The sequence below is a fragment of the Rhincodon typus genome, chromosome 11, assembly GCF_021869965.1.
Source record: "Rhincodon typus isolate 14 chromosome 11, sRhiTyp1.1, whole genome shotgun sequence".
Classification (NCBI taxonomy): Eukaryota; Metazoa; Chordata; class Chondrichthyes; order Orectolobiformes; family Rhincodontidae; genus Rhincodon; species Rhincodon typus.
This window is the reverse complement of record NC_063342.1, coordinates 25,058,123-25,077,030: the sequence shown is the minus strand read 5'-3', so window position 1 is coordinate 25,077,030 and position 18,908 is coordinate 25,058,123. Positions and strand designations below refer to the sequence as shown.

General features: G+C 40.5%; 1 protein-coding gene across 7 annotated transcripts in view; it reads right to left on the bottom strand.

The window, feature by feature from the left end:
- The window catches only part of pou1f1 (POU class 1 homeobox 1), a 49,917-nt gene that overhangs the window by 10,881 nt on the left and 20,128 nt on the right, over positions 1–18,908 (bottom strand). The window contains exons 2-6 of one of the 7 annotated variants that reach the window (XM_048602876.1): positions 12,538–12,639; positions 7,634–7,689; positions 7,445–7,546; positions 5,376–5,465; positions 1,427–1,699 (exon numbers count right to left, since the gene is read on the bottom strand). In XM_048602876.1, coding sequence (XP_048458833.1) covers positions 1,427–1,699; positions 5,376–5,465; positions 7,445–7,546; positions 7,634–7,689; positions 12,538–12,569 — 553 coding nt within the window. In that variant the 5' untranslated portion in view covers positions 12,570–12,639. Of the gene's footprint in view, positions 1–1,426; positions 1,700–5,375; positions 5,535–7,444; positions 7,547–7,633; positions 7,765–12,537; positions 12,640–18,908 lie in introns of those variants that run through there. The other 6 variants (XM_048602875.1, XM_020519553.2, XM_048602877.1 and 3 more) reach the window with 6 other exon arrangements.

The window sequence follows — 18,908 nt, the reverse complement described above, 5'->3', positions numbered from 1 at the left end:
TTGTTCTGATGTTTGAACGAACTGAAACGACCAGAAGGCCTACAGTGCATTTTACCCATCAACTTTGTAATGAGCAAAATAATTACTTCAGTTTAAATCGAATGGCCCCTTTCACTTTGTGAGGATATCTTTTTTTTTCTGCGGAATAACTCCGAAGAACTGCGGATGCTGGGGTTGTGTTGGAGTTTACGTACCCCTTCGTGTTAAACGATTGTCTGGTAGAATTATTCTTGTGGAGATTTGCTGCGGTCAGATATTTTTCCACCTCTCCAGGTTCCATGTGGCACATGGACTGCAATTGCCAACCTTGGTCGAAGCGTATGAGGTGTAAATTCTAAGATCTAACATTTGACAAAGGGCTCGGTTGGGGAGAAAACGAACGATAGCGGCAGAGATTCATTCACAATGGAGCGGGATGTCAATGGCTGTGATCACTTGGTTGGCACAAATACTATTACCAGATTATATTAACTATGCTTCTGCCTTCCTTTCCCTTCAAATCATGATTGCTGTGTATTTCTAATTGATATCATTGATCCATTTAATAGTTATTCTCCAAGTTATCACATGAAATAGAAATAAAATCCACAGAGTCCCAAAGAAATGTTGGATTTGCTAAATCCATTTACGCCCTCTCTCAATAAGGATTAAGTCCTCCTGTATCGAGAAAGCGCGCATTTCCTTCGCAACTGGCTGAGCTGACTGTCAAAAAAGACAGCAGCAAGAACAGTGCTGTTATAACTTTCTCCCTAACCAAAAGTTTTGGAAATATCTACATGATAGATTCTCCATTGGGTTTCTCACTATTGGAATTTCACTCTCACAATGGTCCAAACCATCTCAATGCCCACATGTTATTTTTAAGCTTGACCCTATGCTTGAGACACTTTGTATTGTTTGAAAGCGTGAGCTAAGCCGGTGCCAATAGGAAGATGCATTAAGTTACTGCGGTTCCTAAACACTTGAATTCTCTTCACTATCCCCACCACTCCCCACCGCCCAGTGCTGTGGAGGCTCAGTAATTCAAGAAAGACATTGATAGATCCCTAGGCACTGATGATAGGAGTGGGTATAGGAGCTACACTGAGGGAGAATCTTGCTCTGGAATGGCTCAGCAGGTCAGAGCAGCTAAGTGACCTACACCTGTTCCTCTGCTCCTAACTTGCTTTGAAATTCTGTGACATTTATGAGCAAACGTTATTCGATTAGCACTTCCTATATTCCCCAATATCTTCTTCCCTCTAAAAAAAATCCACCTTGAGCATTACTATTGATGACCATCTCAGTCTACTACCCTATCCAGAATTATTTCCAGCACTTTGAGAAGTTTTGGAAAGTATTTTTGATCTTTAGTGTTTCCATTTGTTAAGTATTTCATTCGCAAACAAAGGTGTCGCACAATGAAGACACTGAATTCAGTATTTACCTAGCTTTATTCTTCTCACTTTAAATTGATTCGCAAACAGCTCCAACTCTTTGATTTCTGGAGAATCCAAACTAACTGGCTCCTCAGTTGTTTTATTCTTTTTTCGAAACTCCTGTTTGAGGTCGATGACAATGGATTCTTCGCTTAGGACTGACTGATGAATCGGGGCAAATCCATGTCCCAGAGGGCAGGAAGACGTGCTCAGTGTGTGGTCAGGCAGTTTGTACAGACATGGAGCCAGCCCATCTGTGCATATAGAGGCATTACTGCAGACTGTTAAAGGCACATGATTAATGGCAAGTAATGAGTGCACCGGACTGCACATGGATGGTGCTAAGATGCAGGCCTTAGACAAGAACGTTATGCGTTACGAACATATCACTAAGCAGCTGCATTAGATTCCACAGAGTGTATAGTTTAGAATTCCTAAAGTTTTTGTAGTTCAATCAATTGAATAGAAACAATTTAGGTGAAAAAATCCATAAAAGTCATCACATTTCCCAAGTCCGTAGAACACCAACTCACTCCGCGGGAAAAAAAATGCAAATAAAAATGTGGTCTTGACCCAATTCACAAAACAAGAAATGTCAAAAGCTCTAATGATTTAATGAGATGCCAACCTGATAATTTGAATGCAAAAAAGAACAAGACACGGGCCCGTGTGGCACAGTGGTAGTGCCCCTCCCCCTGGGCCAGGAGGTCTGGATTCAAATCCCACCTACTCCAGAGGTGTGACATAACCGGCAGTTAGAAAATGTCTATAAATGTTAAGACAACTTTAACAGAATGTCATCATACAGTTTTATCTGGTCAATTTGTTTCATATGCTGCTGTTCACAGCTATATTTCAATATTGATATGTAGAAATGATGTTCAGTTGCTTCTGACATTGTACTTGCGGCAAGATGAGTCAAGATCCTGGAATATCCTCCGTCCAGTAATTTGGGTTGTCTGGAACTGATCGGCTGCAGCAATGCAAAATGCTGGCTCATCACCTTCTCAAGGGTAAGTAGCAATGGGCAACGATAGCTGATCTTGCCAGTGATGCCCACATCCCATGAATGAAAAGAGAATCACTAATGTGGGTGCAGGTTTATCCAACAGAGTAACCCAACTAAGTAATGTCTATGATAGGAGGATGTTGAATGGAATATCGATCTGAGCCTTTGTCTTCAGCAAATTTATTTCACCCATGAGATAAAAAAAGGCTGAGTGCATCAGAAATGGTAATGCTTAGGACTCCAAAACATGTTACATCTTTATTCTTTCATGGGCTATGGGCATTACTGTCAAGGTCAACAATTCTTGCACTGGAGTGGTTTGCTAGGCAGGGGGCAGTTGAGAGTCATTGCTGTGGGTCTACTCTGGACACATGTTGACTGAGCCAGATAACGATGGCATTCCTTCCCTAAAGGCCACAGGTGAACAATATGGATTTTTACAAAAAATTTCCTAGAATGACCCCAAGGTATTAGTCTAACTCTATGGATTTATAATCTATTTTTTTTTAAATGCGTTGGACCTGAGCATCATTAGCTGGCCAGCATTTATTGCCTGTCCCTAATTGCCCTTGAGAAGGTGGTGATGAGCTGCCTTCTTGAACTGCTGCAGTCCTTATGCTGTAGGTTGAATATTAGCAGAATATAAGACTGCAGACTTGTTCTTCAGAACTATTTACACTTCCTGCCAAGCTGTTATAGTACAACTACCACAATGGCACCGAAACAAGAATGTGGAAATTTATATGGCTATGGCCTGTCCATAAAAAGCATACTAATTCAATTTGACCAAGGAGCACCTTTTCAGTACACTCCCAATCATTCCCAAAGTGACAGAATATTTGTTTCTGATGCTGTTAAGTGGCACTTTCTCACCAATGACCAGTGATGCTCAATTTAGGTTCTGCCAGGACTACACAGTGCCAGACCTCACTTCAAACTTGGGCTCAACATGGATGAAAGAGCTGAATTTCAGATTTCCAATGAGGAATGTCATCCTTGACATTAGACAGCATTTTATTTACAGAAGCATCAAGGAGTCCTAGCGAATTTCAAGTCAATTAAAATCAAGGGGTATTTCTCCATTGATGAATCTAGTGCAAAGGTAGATGTTATAATTGTTGGAGTCAATCACCCCCACTCCAGAATAACACTGCAGGAGCTGCTTAGGTTAGTATGTCAGACACAACACCTTAAGCTCCTTCGGTAACATTCCTTCATCATCAGGTCAGAACCAAGGATATTCACTAATAATTGCACATTACACAGCTTGCTTGCAACTCCTCAGTTGCTGAAGCAATGAGTGCCTGTTTGCAGCAAGAATTAGGCAACATTCAGGCTCAGGCTGATGTGTAGACTGAATGTTATTTGCTACCTAAGTGCCAGGCTATGACCGTTTCCAGTAAAAATCTAGAAGCTAATGTCTTCCCTAATGAATAATAATATGGTTGAATCACCCATCATCAACATTCTGGAGATTATTACTGACCAAAAATTTAATGGCACCAGCTATATCAATAGTGTGGTTTCAAGACAGAGGCTGAGCATTCTGCGAGAAGTAGTTCAGTTTGTGATTTCAAAAAGTCTTTCCATATCTGCAAGGCACAAGATAGGAATGTGATGGAATACTCCCCACTTGCGTGGCTGAGTGCAGCTCCAACAACACTGAAGAAGTTTGGCACCATCTAAGAAAACATTTGCTTGATTGGCAATCCATCTATTAAATTAAACTTTCTGTCTCTAGACCAATGGACAACTGCAGCAGTGTATTCCATTCACAAAATGCACTGCAGCATCTTGCCAACTGTCTATTGACAGCACATTCCAAACCCATGTTTTCTACCACCTTCAGCAAGCACATCAAAGTGTTTCACTTGCAGGTTTCCCTGCAGATCACGCCCATCTTGACTTGGAGACATTTTGCTGTTCCTTCATTGCCAGTGAGTCAAAATCACTTTGAATCAAATTGTGATAGTCCAAACAGTTCACAGACTGTGCTGAGTCACCACCTTCCCAAATTAGGGATCGGCAACAGTTAACTGGTCTTGTCTGCAAAGCCTGCATCCCATAACTGAATTAAAAAAAAACTATTCTGGGTCATCAACAAAGTTGATGAAATATCTGTTCACAGGATTACTGGGAGTAATATACATGTCGTATGTCAAATTGTGCTACAGTAATATTTGGGTCCATTTCAAACCACACATTAATCTACAGCTTGTAAATGTACCACTTCCTAAGCATTACACTATTGGCAAACAAGAAAAAAAAACTAGTGCACCTACTGGGGTGCCAGCTAACTATTTAACAGCTTTGGTCGCACCATTTCTACCATCCTGAGGGATGAAAGTGTGGCTGGTGATTGAACTGAAGTGGACAGGAGAGTTTGGCTGAGAACCATCCATTGTACTGTCTAATGACCAGATACATTGGCAAATGGGCTCTCTCACCTTGCGCATCTACTGTACTCTTCATGGCATGATTTTAAAAGATTGCAGCCCGGGTTCTGGAACTGCCGTCCAAATACTGTTGGCAGTGCAGTACCTTGCAGCATGCCTGCATACTCTGCGTTCTGGCCACTGAGGAGCAAGTAGGTATGTGGCAGTTGGGAATGGTGGGTGGTCAAATTCATTAAACAGAAATACACCAATGAAGCAGACTTCCTCGCTTGCCAAGCTAATTAACCATCTATGGCATTTGTAATATAATTAAACAAGGTTAATGATCTATTCCAAGTTGACATTTAAAAATTTGGTAAAAATATTGCATCACATATACTGTAAAATATTGCATGGATAAATTGACATCATTTCCTCACCATGACAATATTAGTGTGATGAACAACTGGCCAGCCTGTGGACATTTTTCTTTCTTTCACATATCCATGAAAAATTGAAATAGAGAAGGAATTGCAACAATAGTGAACACGAAGAGAAATTTGCTTGTCTCACCTGCCATCACCCCATATGCAGATTGTTGGCTCCCATAATGGCAAGATGGCATGGAGTAGTGAAGACGTGTAGGTGTGTTGGTTAAAGAGCCTGGGGGGAGGTGCATAAAAGAACATTTGGGCGTAGACAATGGCTGGATTGAAGATAACATTGAGGGAGCTAGTAAGAAAATGCAGAAGTAAGCCACGATTGGTTAATTAGATAATACTCACAAGTAAATGTTAAGAGCCTACAAGTTGCTATCCACGTTGTTATTATTCGTAACATAATCTGTTCATACAATTTATTTTTCACTATTTTGTTCTATTCCTCCAACGTAAAGCAAAAACAAATTTCATATGAGCACATTACCTTTTATTCCGTAACTTTTCCGGCAGTAATTTTCATTTTTGCAAATGACCATTTTATTGAAATTTTGTTGCAAATTTGGCGGATATATTGCATTAGGCCAATTAATAAAACTTCTACCAAGAATTAAAGTATTTATTTCTATACAGTCCCAGGTGAATACTTGTCAATAAAACAATTGATAATTGAAAGTGATTTTGTATTTATTTGTGACATTATCCTAAAAAAATTCTGGATAAATATTTAGCAACAGATTACAATTTATTTATTAAAATGCATTTTGTATTTTAGCTTTCCAAAAGAAAATTATTCTAAACTGCAAAACTCCTCTGTAGAAAGTTGACTAATGCAATTTAGGAAAGAAATATTTTTTAGGCACATAAACCAAACATATCACAACAGAAGTTGTGTGGAAATGGAAACCATCTATTTGGTAGACTGCAATGTTTATGCAATATGTTAGAATTATGAACATATTTGCTTTTTTGCTTACATGATTATTATTTACAGGAAACATTCTCTATCAACTTATGGTGCTCTACCTGCATCTGTTAGTAGTAACTGAAGCTAAACCACTGTATTTGGTTTAATACACTTTCTGAAATAAACCAAATATCTTGCAGGTCTGTAACATTAATTGTAATATGATGAAACTTAATAGGGGAAGGTTTTCTCTGTTCATTCTGTGTAACAAAATAGTAAATCCATGTAATAAAAAATGGCTTATCATTTCATTACATTTACTGCTGAAGATATTTTCCTCAATGTTTGTACAGAAGCCATAAGAAAGCCCTAGGTAAATGAAAGGCCCTCCATTCTTTTATTCTGAGACTTGAGTGAGTGAGACAATCCTATTGATCCAATGTGACTTTTTACATTATATCATTCACAAAGAACAAAACAGTTAATGAAACTAATTACACCTGACAAAGGAAGCCCCACTTTACATTTTTAACAAAGATTCTTATTTAGTCAGGATTGTCTAAAACTCAAACATCGCAGCTTTTTATATGACATTGAATCAAACATGATTATAATTTGTAAAATATTTAATGAGCTTGACATCCTGTCATTTATCTAAACATGAACAGCTGCAGGAAACTTTCGCCAGTCTACAAATGCCTTCAGAAAATCCTTGCCCTTATCACTTTGTGGCCTTGCCCTTCCCTTTAGAACATTCTTCAGTCCTGAAACTAACTTCAAATTTATACTTTCTCTCATTCTGGCTACTTATTTCAGCTCTTTGGTTGATGGCAGTGCCTTAACCGTGTATGCCTGACTACTTCCTTCCTCTTTGAAGACTCTTCCTAAAACTGACTTTTTTGACTAAACCGTTGGTTGCCTCCCTTTAGCGTCGTTCCTTCTTGTTTCTAGGATTGCTCTGTGAAATGCATTGGAGTGTCTTTGACGTTAAAGACGCTGTGAAAATGCAAGTAGTGTTGTCTTGATAACTCTTGTTAAAATAAAAGCTGTCTCATTTGTCACGTTGCCTAAAATTGGCGGCAACTTTTCACATTACCTTTATGTCTGTATGCGGGAACAGCATATAATCCTTCCAGCCCTGACCACTCCTAACTTGTGAGGCCTTCCTCACTGGTGAAGAATGTCAATATCTTTCATGGGATCGCCTCTTTGTAGCTAAATTCTTACAAAGAAAATGTAATTGGCACAGTAAACGACCGTTTTGAGGAAGAACAAAGATGATGATGTTTGCCCGTTACCTGCTGAAGCCACTCTGGTTCCCTGGTTGGAGAGTGAGAAGCGTTCGGCAGCGTTTGAATGGTGCATTATCAAAGACAGAGAAGAGGTCTTAGAACTACAAACTGTAAAGTAATTCACATTATAAACGCTTGTTATTTCATTTTAAATATATTTTTAAAAATCTCTTTTAGCTGATCGTTCATTTTTACCTTTCTTTCCATTTGCTGAAAGCAGGATGTTCCTTTGAGAGTGATTGGCAGCACATCTACATAAACAGGTAGAAGTGTTAGAGGCGGCTGTGTTGCACACACTGGTCGCGTGTTTGTATTTATAAGGCAATTTCACCCCTTCATTCATTTTAATGGCCTTTCCCAGGGATATTACTGTCCAAGCCCCGAAATCTGCTTTCAGCATCTAACCAGGCAGAAATAGAAATCTGAGATCCTGTTAGTAATTAAATGAGTTAACAGACACCTGGAAATTTAGGGGCTAATTTAGACAAGGAATGGAATCGAAAAAAAAAACGTTACTCCAGGTATTTTTAGGTTGATTTCCAATGTATTTCATCAGAATCATGAGCATTTTAACGAGAATCATCAGTTTAAATTTCTAATGTTTCTTTCTTATTTAGAACATTTTCATTTAGAAGAGAATAAGGGACTAAGATAAAATGCATTTCTGTTAATCATATCTAAACCACACAAGTTGAAAGCTGCTCATGTGGCTTCATCCCATTTTTTAACACAGAACAACTAATGAATGGCAAGTAGTCTATGAATACTAGATTTGGATTTTTTTGCGAATTAAAAAATGATATTTAAAAATACACAGAATGTATGAGTAAGACAAATTCCAAGGAAGGGACCCACCATCTGCGGCTAATTATAAATGTTAAAGATGGTGGCAATCTTGAAGAGAAAATATAGAATTGTGCAAAGGCAGGTGTCAGGTGAGAAGCTTGAACAGAATAGAAAAAAAGAACAAAGAATTTCTAAAAAAAAAAGAGGGAAACATTAGATATGACAGAAAGGTAGCCAGAAATACAAAATCAGACAGTAAGAGTTTCTACAAATATCTTAAAAAGAAAATAGTTGGCAACACATGTGTTGGCTCTATAGAAAGTGAGTGTGGAGAATTGATGATGGGAAATGACGAGATGGCAGACGAATTGAACAGTGTGGGCATTGTGCATAAGTCTTCACTATAGAAGGTACAAATAACATCCCAGAAGTAGTGATAATTCAGGAAATGCAAGGAAGGGAAGAACTCAGGAAAATTACAATTGTCAAAGAAGGAGTACTGAGTAAATTGTTGGAATTGGGGCTGACAAATGGCTGAATTTCATCTAGGGTCTTCAAATAAATCCTACTGAGATTGTTAATGCATTGCTTTTAATTTTTTCAGAACTCCCTAGATTCAGGAAAGGTCCCATTAGGTTGGAAATAGTAATAATAAGTTTTCAGTTGTTTCATGATTTTCCTGTCTCATTTCTAAAGACTGCTGCTGTGTTTCATAAGAACAAAGGAAATAGGAGCAGGAGTTGGCCATCTGGCTGCTGGAATCTGGTCCACCATTCAATAAGATCATGGCTGATCTCTTCATGCCTCCAATTACCTGCCCACTCATTATAACCATTAATTCCCCTACTGTTCACAAATCTCTATCTTTGCCTCAAAAACATACAATGAGGTAGCCTCAGTGGCTTCACTGGGCAGGGAATTCCACAGTTTCATAACCGTTTGGCTGAAGAAATTCCTCTTCAACTCACTCCTAAATCTGCTCCTCCTTATTTTGAGTCTATGCCCCCTAATTCTAGTTTCACCTGCCAGTGGAAACAACCTCTCTGCTTCTATCTCATCTAGTCCCTTCATCATTTTATATGTTTGTATAAGATCCCCTGTCATTCTTCTAAACTGCAACAAGAATAGTCCCAGAACCACAGTATCACAGAATTGTTATGGGAGGTGCAAAAGGAGGCCACTCACTGCATCATATCTGCAGGGACTCTCTGAATCTCTTGCCTTTTCTCTGTAATCCTGGACATTACTTTTGAATAATCATCTAATTCCACTTTGAATACCTCAACTAAGCCTATCTCCACCACATGTCCAGGTCGTACATTCATCTCTTAACTACTTTCTGTGTGAAAAGCTATTTCTTACATTCCATTTGCCTCTTTTTCAATAGGGTTTAAACCAGTGTAGCCTGATTCTTGATCCTTTTATGAATGGGAATAGTTTCTCCTCATTTATTCTGGCCCAGACTTGTCATGATTTTGAAAACTTCTTATTTCCTCTTAGTCTTCTCCTTGTCAAAGAAAACAATCCCAACTTCTTCAACCTATCCCCATGACTGAGGCTTTTCATTCCTAGAACAATTCTTGTCAACTTCTCCTGTACTCTCATCATTATGTTTATATTGTTCCAAAAGTGTGGAACTCAGAACTCTACAAATACATCAGCTTGGGTTTAACTTGTCTCTTATATATGTTTAGCACAACCTCTTTGCTCTTGTTACTTTTGTCTGTATTAATGTAGCCTAGAATATTGCAGGCTTTAATAACACCTCTTTCTACCTTTTCTGCCACTTTTAATGACATAACCAAAGACTATTTGCACTTGCACACCCTTTATAACAATATATTTTATTGCACACTGTCTCTGTATATTGTTTGTACCAAAATGTATCACTTTACACTTCTCTGCATTACATTTCATTTGCCACCTGTCTGCCCAATCCACCAACTTGTCTATATTCTTTTTAAGTTCTACACTATCCTGCTCACAGTTTACAAACCTCCCAAGTTTTGTATCATCTGCAAACTATAAAACTGTCCTTTGTACACCAAGATTGAGAAAATTTACATATATATACGGAAAAGAACAACCCATTGTGAACTGCAAGTCAGCCTGAAAAATACTGATCAACCATCATTCCCCCTACTGATACTTTCCACTTGAGATAGCTGCACTACTTTAATGTGAACTATTGAACATCCCCAATTTTAATTGCTCCAGCATTGGTGACCCAGGCCCTCAGTTGCCAGTGACCTACATTCCATATTCCTTCTTCATCTTTCTGTGTCATTTTCTCTCCCTAAGAGACATTGAAACCTAACTCTCTAAGTCTTTGATCATCTTATCTGTGGCCTGGTGTCATATTGTTGCTCGACTATGCTCCTGTAAAGCCCTTTCAGCCATTTAATTATGTTAAAGGCACTATATAAATATAAATTTCTATTATAGGACATTTATCACTCTTCCATTATTGTTTTAGAAAATCCTGGAACTCCTTGCCTAACAGCACTTCAAGGAGGCAGCTAACCACTATCATCTAAATGGCAATTAGAGATGGGGTCTAGAGACTGGCTTTGCCAATATTGCTCACATCCCACTGACCAAAAAAAACACACAAAAGTGTAGTACAGTTTGCAGCAGGTGACACTGAAACGAACAGCAAAGAAGTTCAACTTTTGCGAACATGGATGCCTGCTTTGTTACTCAAAAGCTAATTTTTGATAGGAATAGATAACTGGAAGCTTCTTTCCTCACCAAATTTTAAAATAACTTTATAACATTTTCAAAACTATTAGACCAGGTGTGCCACCTGACCTAAATGTATTTAAATCCAATTCCATGGGTTAAGCTATAACTTGTGTAGCTGTGACAGCGTTGGTACAAAATGGTAGGAAATCAAGTTTGATGATTCACTATAAAATTACAACTACAAATTTAGGAGTTGCAATCCATACCGAAACTCCAACAACACCAGAGATTTAATCAACTTTTTTACCCAGATAGTGGTTTGAGCATGGAATGAATTTTCAAAGGAAGCGGTGGATTGGGGTACAGTTACAAGGTTTAAAAGACACTTGGATAAGTACATGAATAGGAAAGATTCGGAGAGATATGGGCCAAGCACAGGCAGGTGGGACTAGTGTAGTTTAGGATTTTGGTCAGCATGGGCTGGTTGGATCAAAGGGTCTGTTTCTGTGCTGTATGACTCTATGACTCAGAACAGGAGCCAGATTTTATTTCTAGAATTAAAAACAGAAAGTGGTCTGAATACTCAATGGAGCAGGAAGCATCTGCAGGGACAGGAGAGGGATACCATATCTGGGCAACAACTTTTATTTTACAGCAGGATAATATTAAAAATAAACAGAGAAAATGTTCAAGAAATACACCAGGTCTGGTAGCATCTGTGGAGAGGGAAACACAGCTAGTGTTTTGAATCTGGTATGGCTCTTCTTCAAAGGTTTTTGAAAATGTTTAAAATGTAAGAAAAATGGAGGACAGATATAATGCAGCCAGTTTCTGAAGTTGTAGGTTTCAATTTTGAGACCTCCAGGATAATATTATAATATTACACTAATACTATAATAAAATACTATACTAATATATATTATTGGGTGGCATTGTGGCTCAGTTGTTACAGTGCCAGTGACCTGGTTTGATTCCACCCTTGGGTGGCTGTCTGTGTGGAGTTTGCACATTCTCCCCGTGTCTGCATGGGTTTCTGCCAGGTGCTGCTGTTTCCTGCCACAGTCCAAAGATGTACAAGTTAGTGAATTGGACATGCTAAATTACCCATAGTGTTCAAGCATGAGTAGTTTAGTCGTGGGAAATGCAGTGATAAGGTAGTGGGATGTGACTGGGTGGGATTCTCTATGGAGGGTCAGTGTGGACTTATTGGGCTGCATGACCTGTTTTCACACTGTAAGGATTCTATGGATGTGACAGTATGTAAGCAAATGCCAAAACAGGAAAAGTATTTGGGGATGTGTGAGGTGGGCAAGAATTAAAGGGAAAGACTGTGATGTGGTAGAAGGCAGGAGATAATAAATGACAAAAGGAATGACAGTACAATGCAAAAGGTGATGGTAATAGGACAAGGACCAAAAGATAGGTCTAGAGGAGGTGTAAGTGAGAACAGAATGATCAGCAACAACTAAAATGTGAGTAGAAGCTATTTTCTGAAATTGTTAAAATCAGTGTTGAGCCTGTAAGGCTATAAAATATCTAATCAAAAAAGTTATTCAAAGATAGATAGATAGATAGATCAATAGATAGATAGATAGATAGACAGATAGATAACTTTCTGGTCTCCTTACGTGTGTATTTGCATCAGTGATAACCCACGCATTCATAGAATTCTGCAGAAAGGACTATTTTTGCAAGTAAGTCACATTTTAGTTTGGTTTCTTCAGCAGCTCCTGCAACAATAAAATAATTTAGATTCAAAGCTGTGTGAATGAAACAACACTGTGTGGCATTATATTTGGATTCAGTGAATAACAACATATTTTCAATTGGTTATTTTACTACATACTCTGTATCGGGGAAAAAAAGCTTTTTTTTAGATTTAATACCATTTTCCTGAGGTTATTTCCTGCTGTGATTGAATAATGATTTATAACAACCAAATTGTTTCTACTTTCTCAACTGAACAAAACTGCACTGTAAAGTTGAGATAACAAAGTGTAGAGCTGGATGAACACAGCAGGCCAAGCAGCATCATAGGAGCAGGAAGGCTGACGTTTCGGGCTTAGACCCTTCATCAGAAATGGGGGAGGGGAAGGGGGTTCTGAAATAAATAGGGAGAGAGGGGGAGGCGGATAGAAGATGGATAGAGGAGAAGATAGGTGGAGAGGAAACAGACAGGTCAAAGAGGTGGGGATGGAGCCAGTAAAGGTGAGTGTAGGTGGGGAGGTAGGGAGGAGATAGGTCAGTCCAGGGAGGACGGACAGGTCAAGGGGGCGGGATGAGGTTAGTAGGTAGGAAATGGGGGTGCAGCTTGAGGTGGGAGGAGGGGATAGGTGGGAGGAAGAACAGGTTAGGGAGGCAGGGACGAGCTGGGCTGGTTTTGGGATGCGGTAGGGGGAGGGGAGATTTCCCGTTGTGGCCTCCTCTACATCGGGGAAACGAAGCGGAGGCTTGGGGACTGCTTTGCAGAACACCTACGCTCGGTTCGCAATAAACAACTGCACCTCCCAGTTGCGAACCATTTCAACTCCCCCTCCCATTCCTCAGGTGACATGTCCATCCTGGGCCTCCTGCAGTGCCACAACGATGCCACCCAAAGGTTGCAGGAACAGCAACTCATATTCCGCTTGGGAACCCTGCAGGCCAATGGTATCAATGTGGATTTCACAAGCTTCAAAATCTCCCCTCCCCCTACTGCATCCCAAAACCAGCCCAGCTCGTCCCTGCCTCCCTAACCTGTTCTTCCTCCCACCTATCCCCTCCTCCCACCTCAAGCCGCACCCCCATTTCCTACCTACTAACCTCATCCCGCTCCCTTGACCTGTCCGTCCTCCCTGGACTGACCTATCTCCTCCCTACCTCCCAACCTACACTCACCTTTACTGGCTCCATCCCCACCTCTTTGACCTGTCTGTTTCCTCTCCACCTATCTTCTCCTCTATCCATCTTCTATCCGCCTCCCCCTCTCTCCCTATTTATTTCAGACCCCCCTTCCGCTCCCCCATTTCTGATGAAGGGCCTAGGCCCGAAACGTCAGCCTTCCTGCTCCTATGATGCTGCTTGGCCTGCTGTGTTCATCCAGCTCTACACCTTGTTATCTCAGATTTTCCAGCATCTGCAGTTCCTACTATCTCTGCACTGTAAAGTTGTTGTGATATGAGATGAGGTTTCAGCGGACTTATGTGTTGACATGCTTTTTATTTTAAACAGGGGAAAATCTTGCTACCACACAAAGAATAGCCTGATTTATTTTAGAGATTTTACATGACCTACCTTGGCATTTCCATACACATTCTTGTGTCCATATTCTCTCCAGAATCTTTCACAACATTCCATCATTCTTTTTATATAACAATCATTTTATTTTTGCAACCAACTCAACTACACTTTTAACTCCACTCCGCAGTCCCAGGATGGATGAATTTCAGGACAAGCAGTCCCATTTTACTGTGGCCATCATTGTTACCAATAAAAGGGAAAAGTATCAAGATCAAAATCAAGATCAAAAATGGCATTTTTATTGTGTGCATAACCATCCAGGAAAAAGCATGGTTGATGGACGTCCAGTCCACAGCTTTATATATTCACTGCCTCCAACAGTGGTGGAACACAGCTGCAATTTGTAGTATCTAGGAGACACTATAGCAACTCACCAAAGCTTCTTTGGTAACATCTTCCAAACCTGCAATCATCACTATCTCAAAAGGCAACGGTGGAAGAAGCTTACATTTCTAGTCCAGAAATTGCACAAATTATGTTCTTTAACTGGGTTAATTCATTTCCTTAACATCTCCTTTTCTAGGAGAGACTATACTTCTGTTTGACCCCAGTCAGCTCTCCTACAAACTGAACCCAAAATCTTTTGAACTAATTTTTTTTTACCAAACATGCTCATCCTAGATTCTGTTACAGCAAAGGGCTTAATATTTTCTCTCTACTGTTGTAACACTCCAAAAGGCCTTGAAGTTCTGCTCTTTGATATACACTGATTTAAAAATATAGTTTTGGAAAGGCTGACCTAATTAATTTTTCAATCCCTACACAAAAATAGACCAACACCAATATACCATTGGTCTGAATTCTAAAAAAAAATTATATTAACATACCTAAATCACACTGCTTTCAGTACAAGATGGCCAATGGCAGAGAAAAGGCAGTTGTTGTCAATCAGGGGTGCAACCTTCATGATGAAGAGGATAAAGGATCAGAATCTCAGTTCAAAATTAATGAAGATGTACTGTGTGGTTTAGCCTGATACAGTAGATGTGAGGGTGAGTTGGTTGAGAGTTTGCAGTGGTGGCTGAACATGGCCTATATCACCCCATTGTTTAGTTGCAAGGGTGACAACTCATTCAAGATGGAATATCAGAGAAGCCCTTTCATAGCACTGAGACAATAAAGAGCTGAGACAAAGAGATGGGGAGTACAAAATGGTTGTTATTTAAAGTAGAAGCTATCTTTATGTCTGTAGTATGTATTGTCAAGGGCCATGTGTGGACAAGACAGGAACCAAGGATAAATTATTGAGAGATTCCAGAAGTAACACTGCAAGTTTTCGAACATAAACCATTACTGGATGTACACTAACTATGATTGTGTAATTAGATTGGAAATGAATGAGGTAAATCCCAGCAAACTGGACAATAGACAACCGGAATTGGTTAAAGGTTGCCATATGATTCAAGTAGATTGAAGGCAATGAGGAAGTATAATGTACCGTGGTTACAGCCACTAAAAAGCGTCATTTTGGACTCTCATTAGGATGAGTTTGGTTTTTTACCCACAACATTATCCCTAAGTTTTCACATGCCATTTGGAAAATTTAGGCTCTTATTTAGTTTCCATTATTTTGTGTGTGTTTATTATTTTTAAATGCTATTTTTGAATATTATCATGAACCATGTATTCATGCTACTGTTGTATTATGGGGTTAAGAGTAACTCAGTGGGCTGAATCTTACAAGAAATTGATAAAATATCATTTTCATTAAGATTCATGCAGGGTTTCTGTCTGCAAGATCCAGTGGGTTTTCTCACACACTCATCCCAAATTCAGCTCATTAACCATGCAGCGTACCTTTATTGCTGCCTGCCCATCCTGTTCTCCCACTTACCATAGGCAGAAGCACTCAATATGGTGGCACGGTGGCTCAGTGCCTAGCACTGCTACCTCACAGCACCAGGGACCCAGTTTGATTCCACTCTTGGCTAACTGTCCGTGTGGAGTTTGCACATTCTCCCCATGTCTGCGTGGGTTTCCTCCAGGTGTTCTGGTTTCCTCCCACAGTCCAAACATGTACAGGTTAGGTGGATTGGCCATGCTAAATCGCCCATAGTGCCTAGGGTGGAAAATGCAGGGATAGGCTAGGGGGTGCGTCTGGGTGGGATGCACTTCAGAGGGTTGGTGTAGACTTGATGGGACGAATGGATGCTTCCATACTGTAGGGATTCTATGTATTCTATTATATATGTATAAGACATAGGAGCAGAAATTAGGCCATTCAGCCCATTGAGTCTGCTCTGCCATTCATGGCTGATAAGTTTCTCAATCCCATTCTCCCGTAACCCTTGACAATCAAGAACCTATCTATCTCCGTCTTAAATACACTCAATGACCTGGCCTTCACAGCCTTCTGCGGCAGTGAATTCCATAAATTCAACACTATGGCTAAAGACGTTTCTCCTTATCTCTGTTCTAAAAGGTCTTCCCTTTACTCTAAGGCTGTGCCCTCATGTCCTAGGCTCTCCTACCAATGGAAACATCTTCCCAACATCCACTCTGTCCAGGCCATTCAGAGTTCTGTAAGTTTCAATTAGATCCTTCCTCATCCTTCTAAACTCCATCAAGAATAGACCCAGAGTCCTTAAACGTTCCTCATATATTAAGCTTTTCATTCCTGGGACCATTCTCCTGAACCTCCTCTGAACCTGCTCCAGTGCCAGTACATCTTTCTTGAGTTATGGGGCCCAAAACTGTGCACAATACTCCAAATGTGGCCTGACCAGAGCCTTATAGAGTCTCAAAAGTACATCCCTGCTTTTATATTCAAGTCCTCTCAAAATAAATGCCAAAGTTGCATTTGCCTTCCTAACCTACTGACTCGGTATTCTAAGCTGGAATACACCCGGTTTCCTGGAAATGGTAGCATGATTAAAAGCTGTTGAGCACCCGGTCAAGTGCCATCGGTCTGGAACTGCCCTGAAGAATTGCTCTGGTGATGGCAGACAGTAACATGCAGTCATCCTGGTTTGCCAACAGGGATCTGGAGGTTGGGATGGGGCAGAGGAAGGCTTTCCTCAGGACTGGCAGTGGAAACTATGCCACCAGTCCCTGCCAGCCTCGTCTGAGGTTGCCACCTGGGTCAGTGAGGGCTCCACAGTCTGGTGAAATGCTCAGCAATATAAGAAGAAAGCCAATTACCATATTCATTCTGCTACTCACACTCAGTTTATCTCCGACAAGGGCTCATAGTCTACCACCCTCATTATTGCATGCAAAATATTCCCTCACTTACTGTTAGCCAACTCAACACACCACACAACCAACACTGCATGGTCTCTACACTGCATACTCAGTCACTCAGGACACTGCGCCACCCTTTCCTCCAGCTGTACTAGCACTAATAGCTATGCCACCCACTTTTAACTCACTCAATTCCTCTTTTTGATTCATTCCAGAAGAAAAGAACCCATGCTAGGGCTGAAAGTGTAAAAATGGGTGGTGGGGCACCAACCATTTTTCTTCTCACTCCTTGTGAAGGGAGGAACTTGAGTGTCACCAGCGATGACTGAGATCAATCCTGTAGAGATATCCAAACTTCTGTTTTCTGACAGCTAAGTAAGAAGCATTGTCATTTGCTGTTCTGCTCTTCTATTAATCACACTGTCAATGTATTCTTAACATACCAGAACTTCTACCCTTTGTTTGCAATGCATTTGGTCTCCTGGAGGCACAAGTGGCATTAGAAGGATCTCCATGGCTAAGCGGGCAGGACTACAGTGCATACCTTCCTCCATCACTGAGAAAGAGAACATAGATGTGTCACACTGGCAAGACTGCCTCCTGCAACTGCTACTAACTCAGATATGGGCACCTCTGGCATGCGGGCATCTGCCTACCTCCATGGGGAGGTTGACTGAAGCCATGGGAAGTCACGTCCAGCAATCTCTCAGCCCCTAGATTGACATCAGAGGTGGCCCTTGATGTAATGTACTGGGATGCTCTGACTGAAGGGTGTCTCTCTTGACTTTACTGAGGAAAAAATTCCTGATGGGGCAATGAAACTGGTACATGTCTGCTGCTAATATTGTGGATAAGGGGTGTGTGCATTTGCTGTCCATGGAGTGTGCCCTGAAATGTTGGTGCCTGTTGTCCAAGATAAAGTTCGGAGGATCAAGTGGCAAGTTGCAGTCACCCGGTAATGTGACTTTCAGGTTGGGAATTGTTGTGGTCTAGTTTCTATCCAGTGTGTGGGAGAACACGAAATTGCATAATAATAACTTTAAATGTTGACCCATCTAACTTGAAATGGAAATTTGACGTACTGCAGAAAAATGGCCAAAATGCCAATACTGCCTCATAGCATTTGTGACCATAAGACGATAAGATATAGGAGCAGAATTAGGCTAATCAGCACTTTGAGTTCACTCTGACATTTGATCATGGCTGATGTTTCTCCACCTCATTCTCCTGCCTTCTCCCTGTAATGTTTGACCCCCTTAGTAATCAAGAACCTATCTACCTCTGTCTTAAATACACTCAATGACTTGGCCTCTAAAGCCTTCTCCTGCAATAAGTTCCACAGATTAACCATCCTCTGGTTGAATAAATTCCTGCTCACCTCAGTGCTAAAGGGTGGCCCCTTCACTCTAAGGTTGTGCCCTCAGATCCTAGTCTCTCCTACTGGTGGAAACACTTTCTCCACATCCAATCTGTTCAGGCCCCTCAGTATTCTATAAGTTTCAGTCCGGTCCCACTCATTCTTCGAAGTGCCATTGAG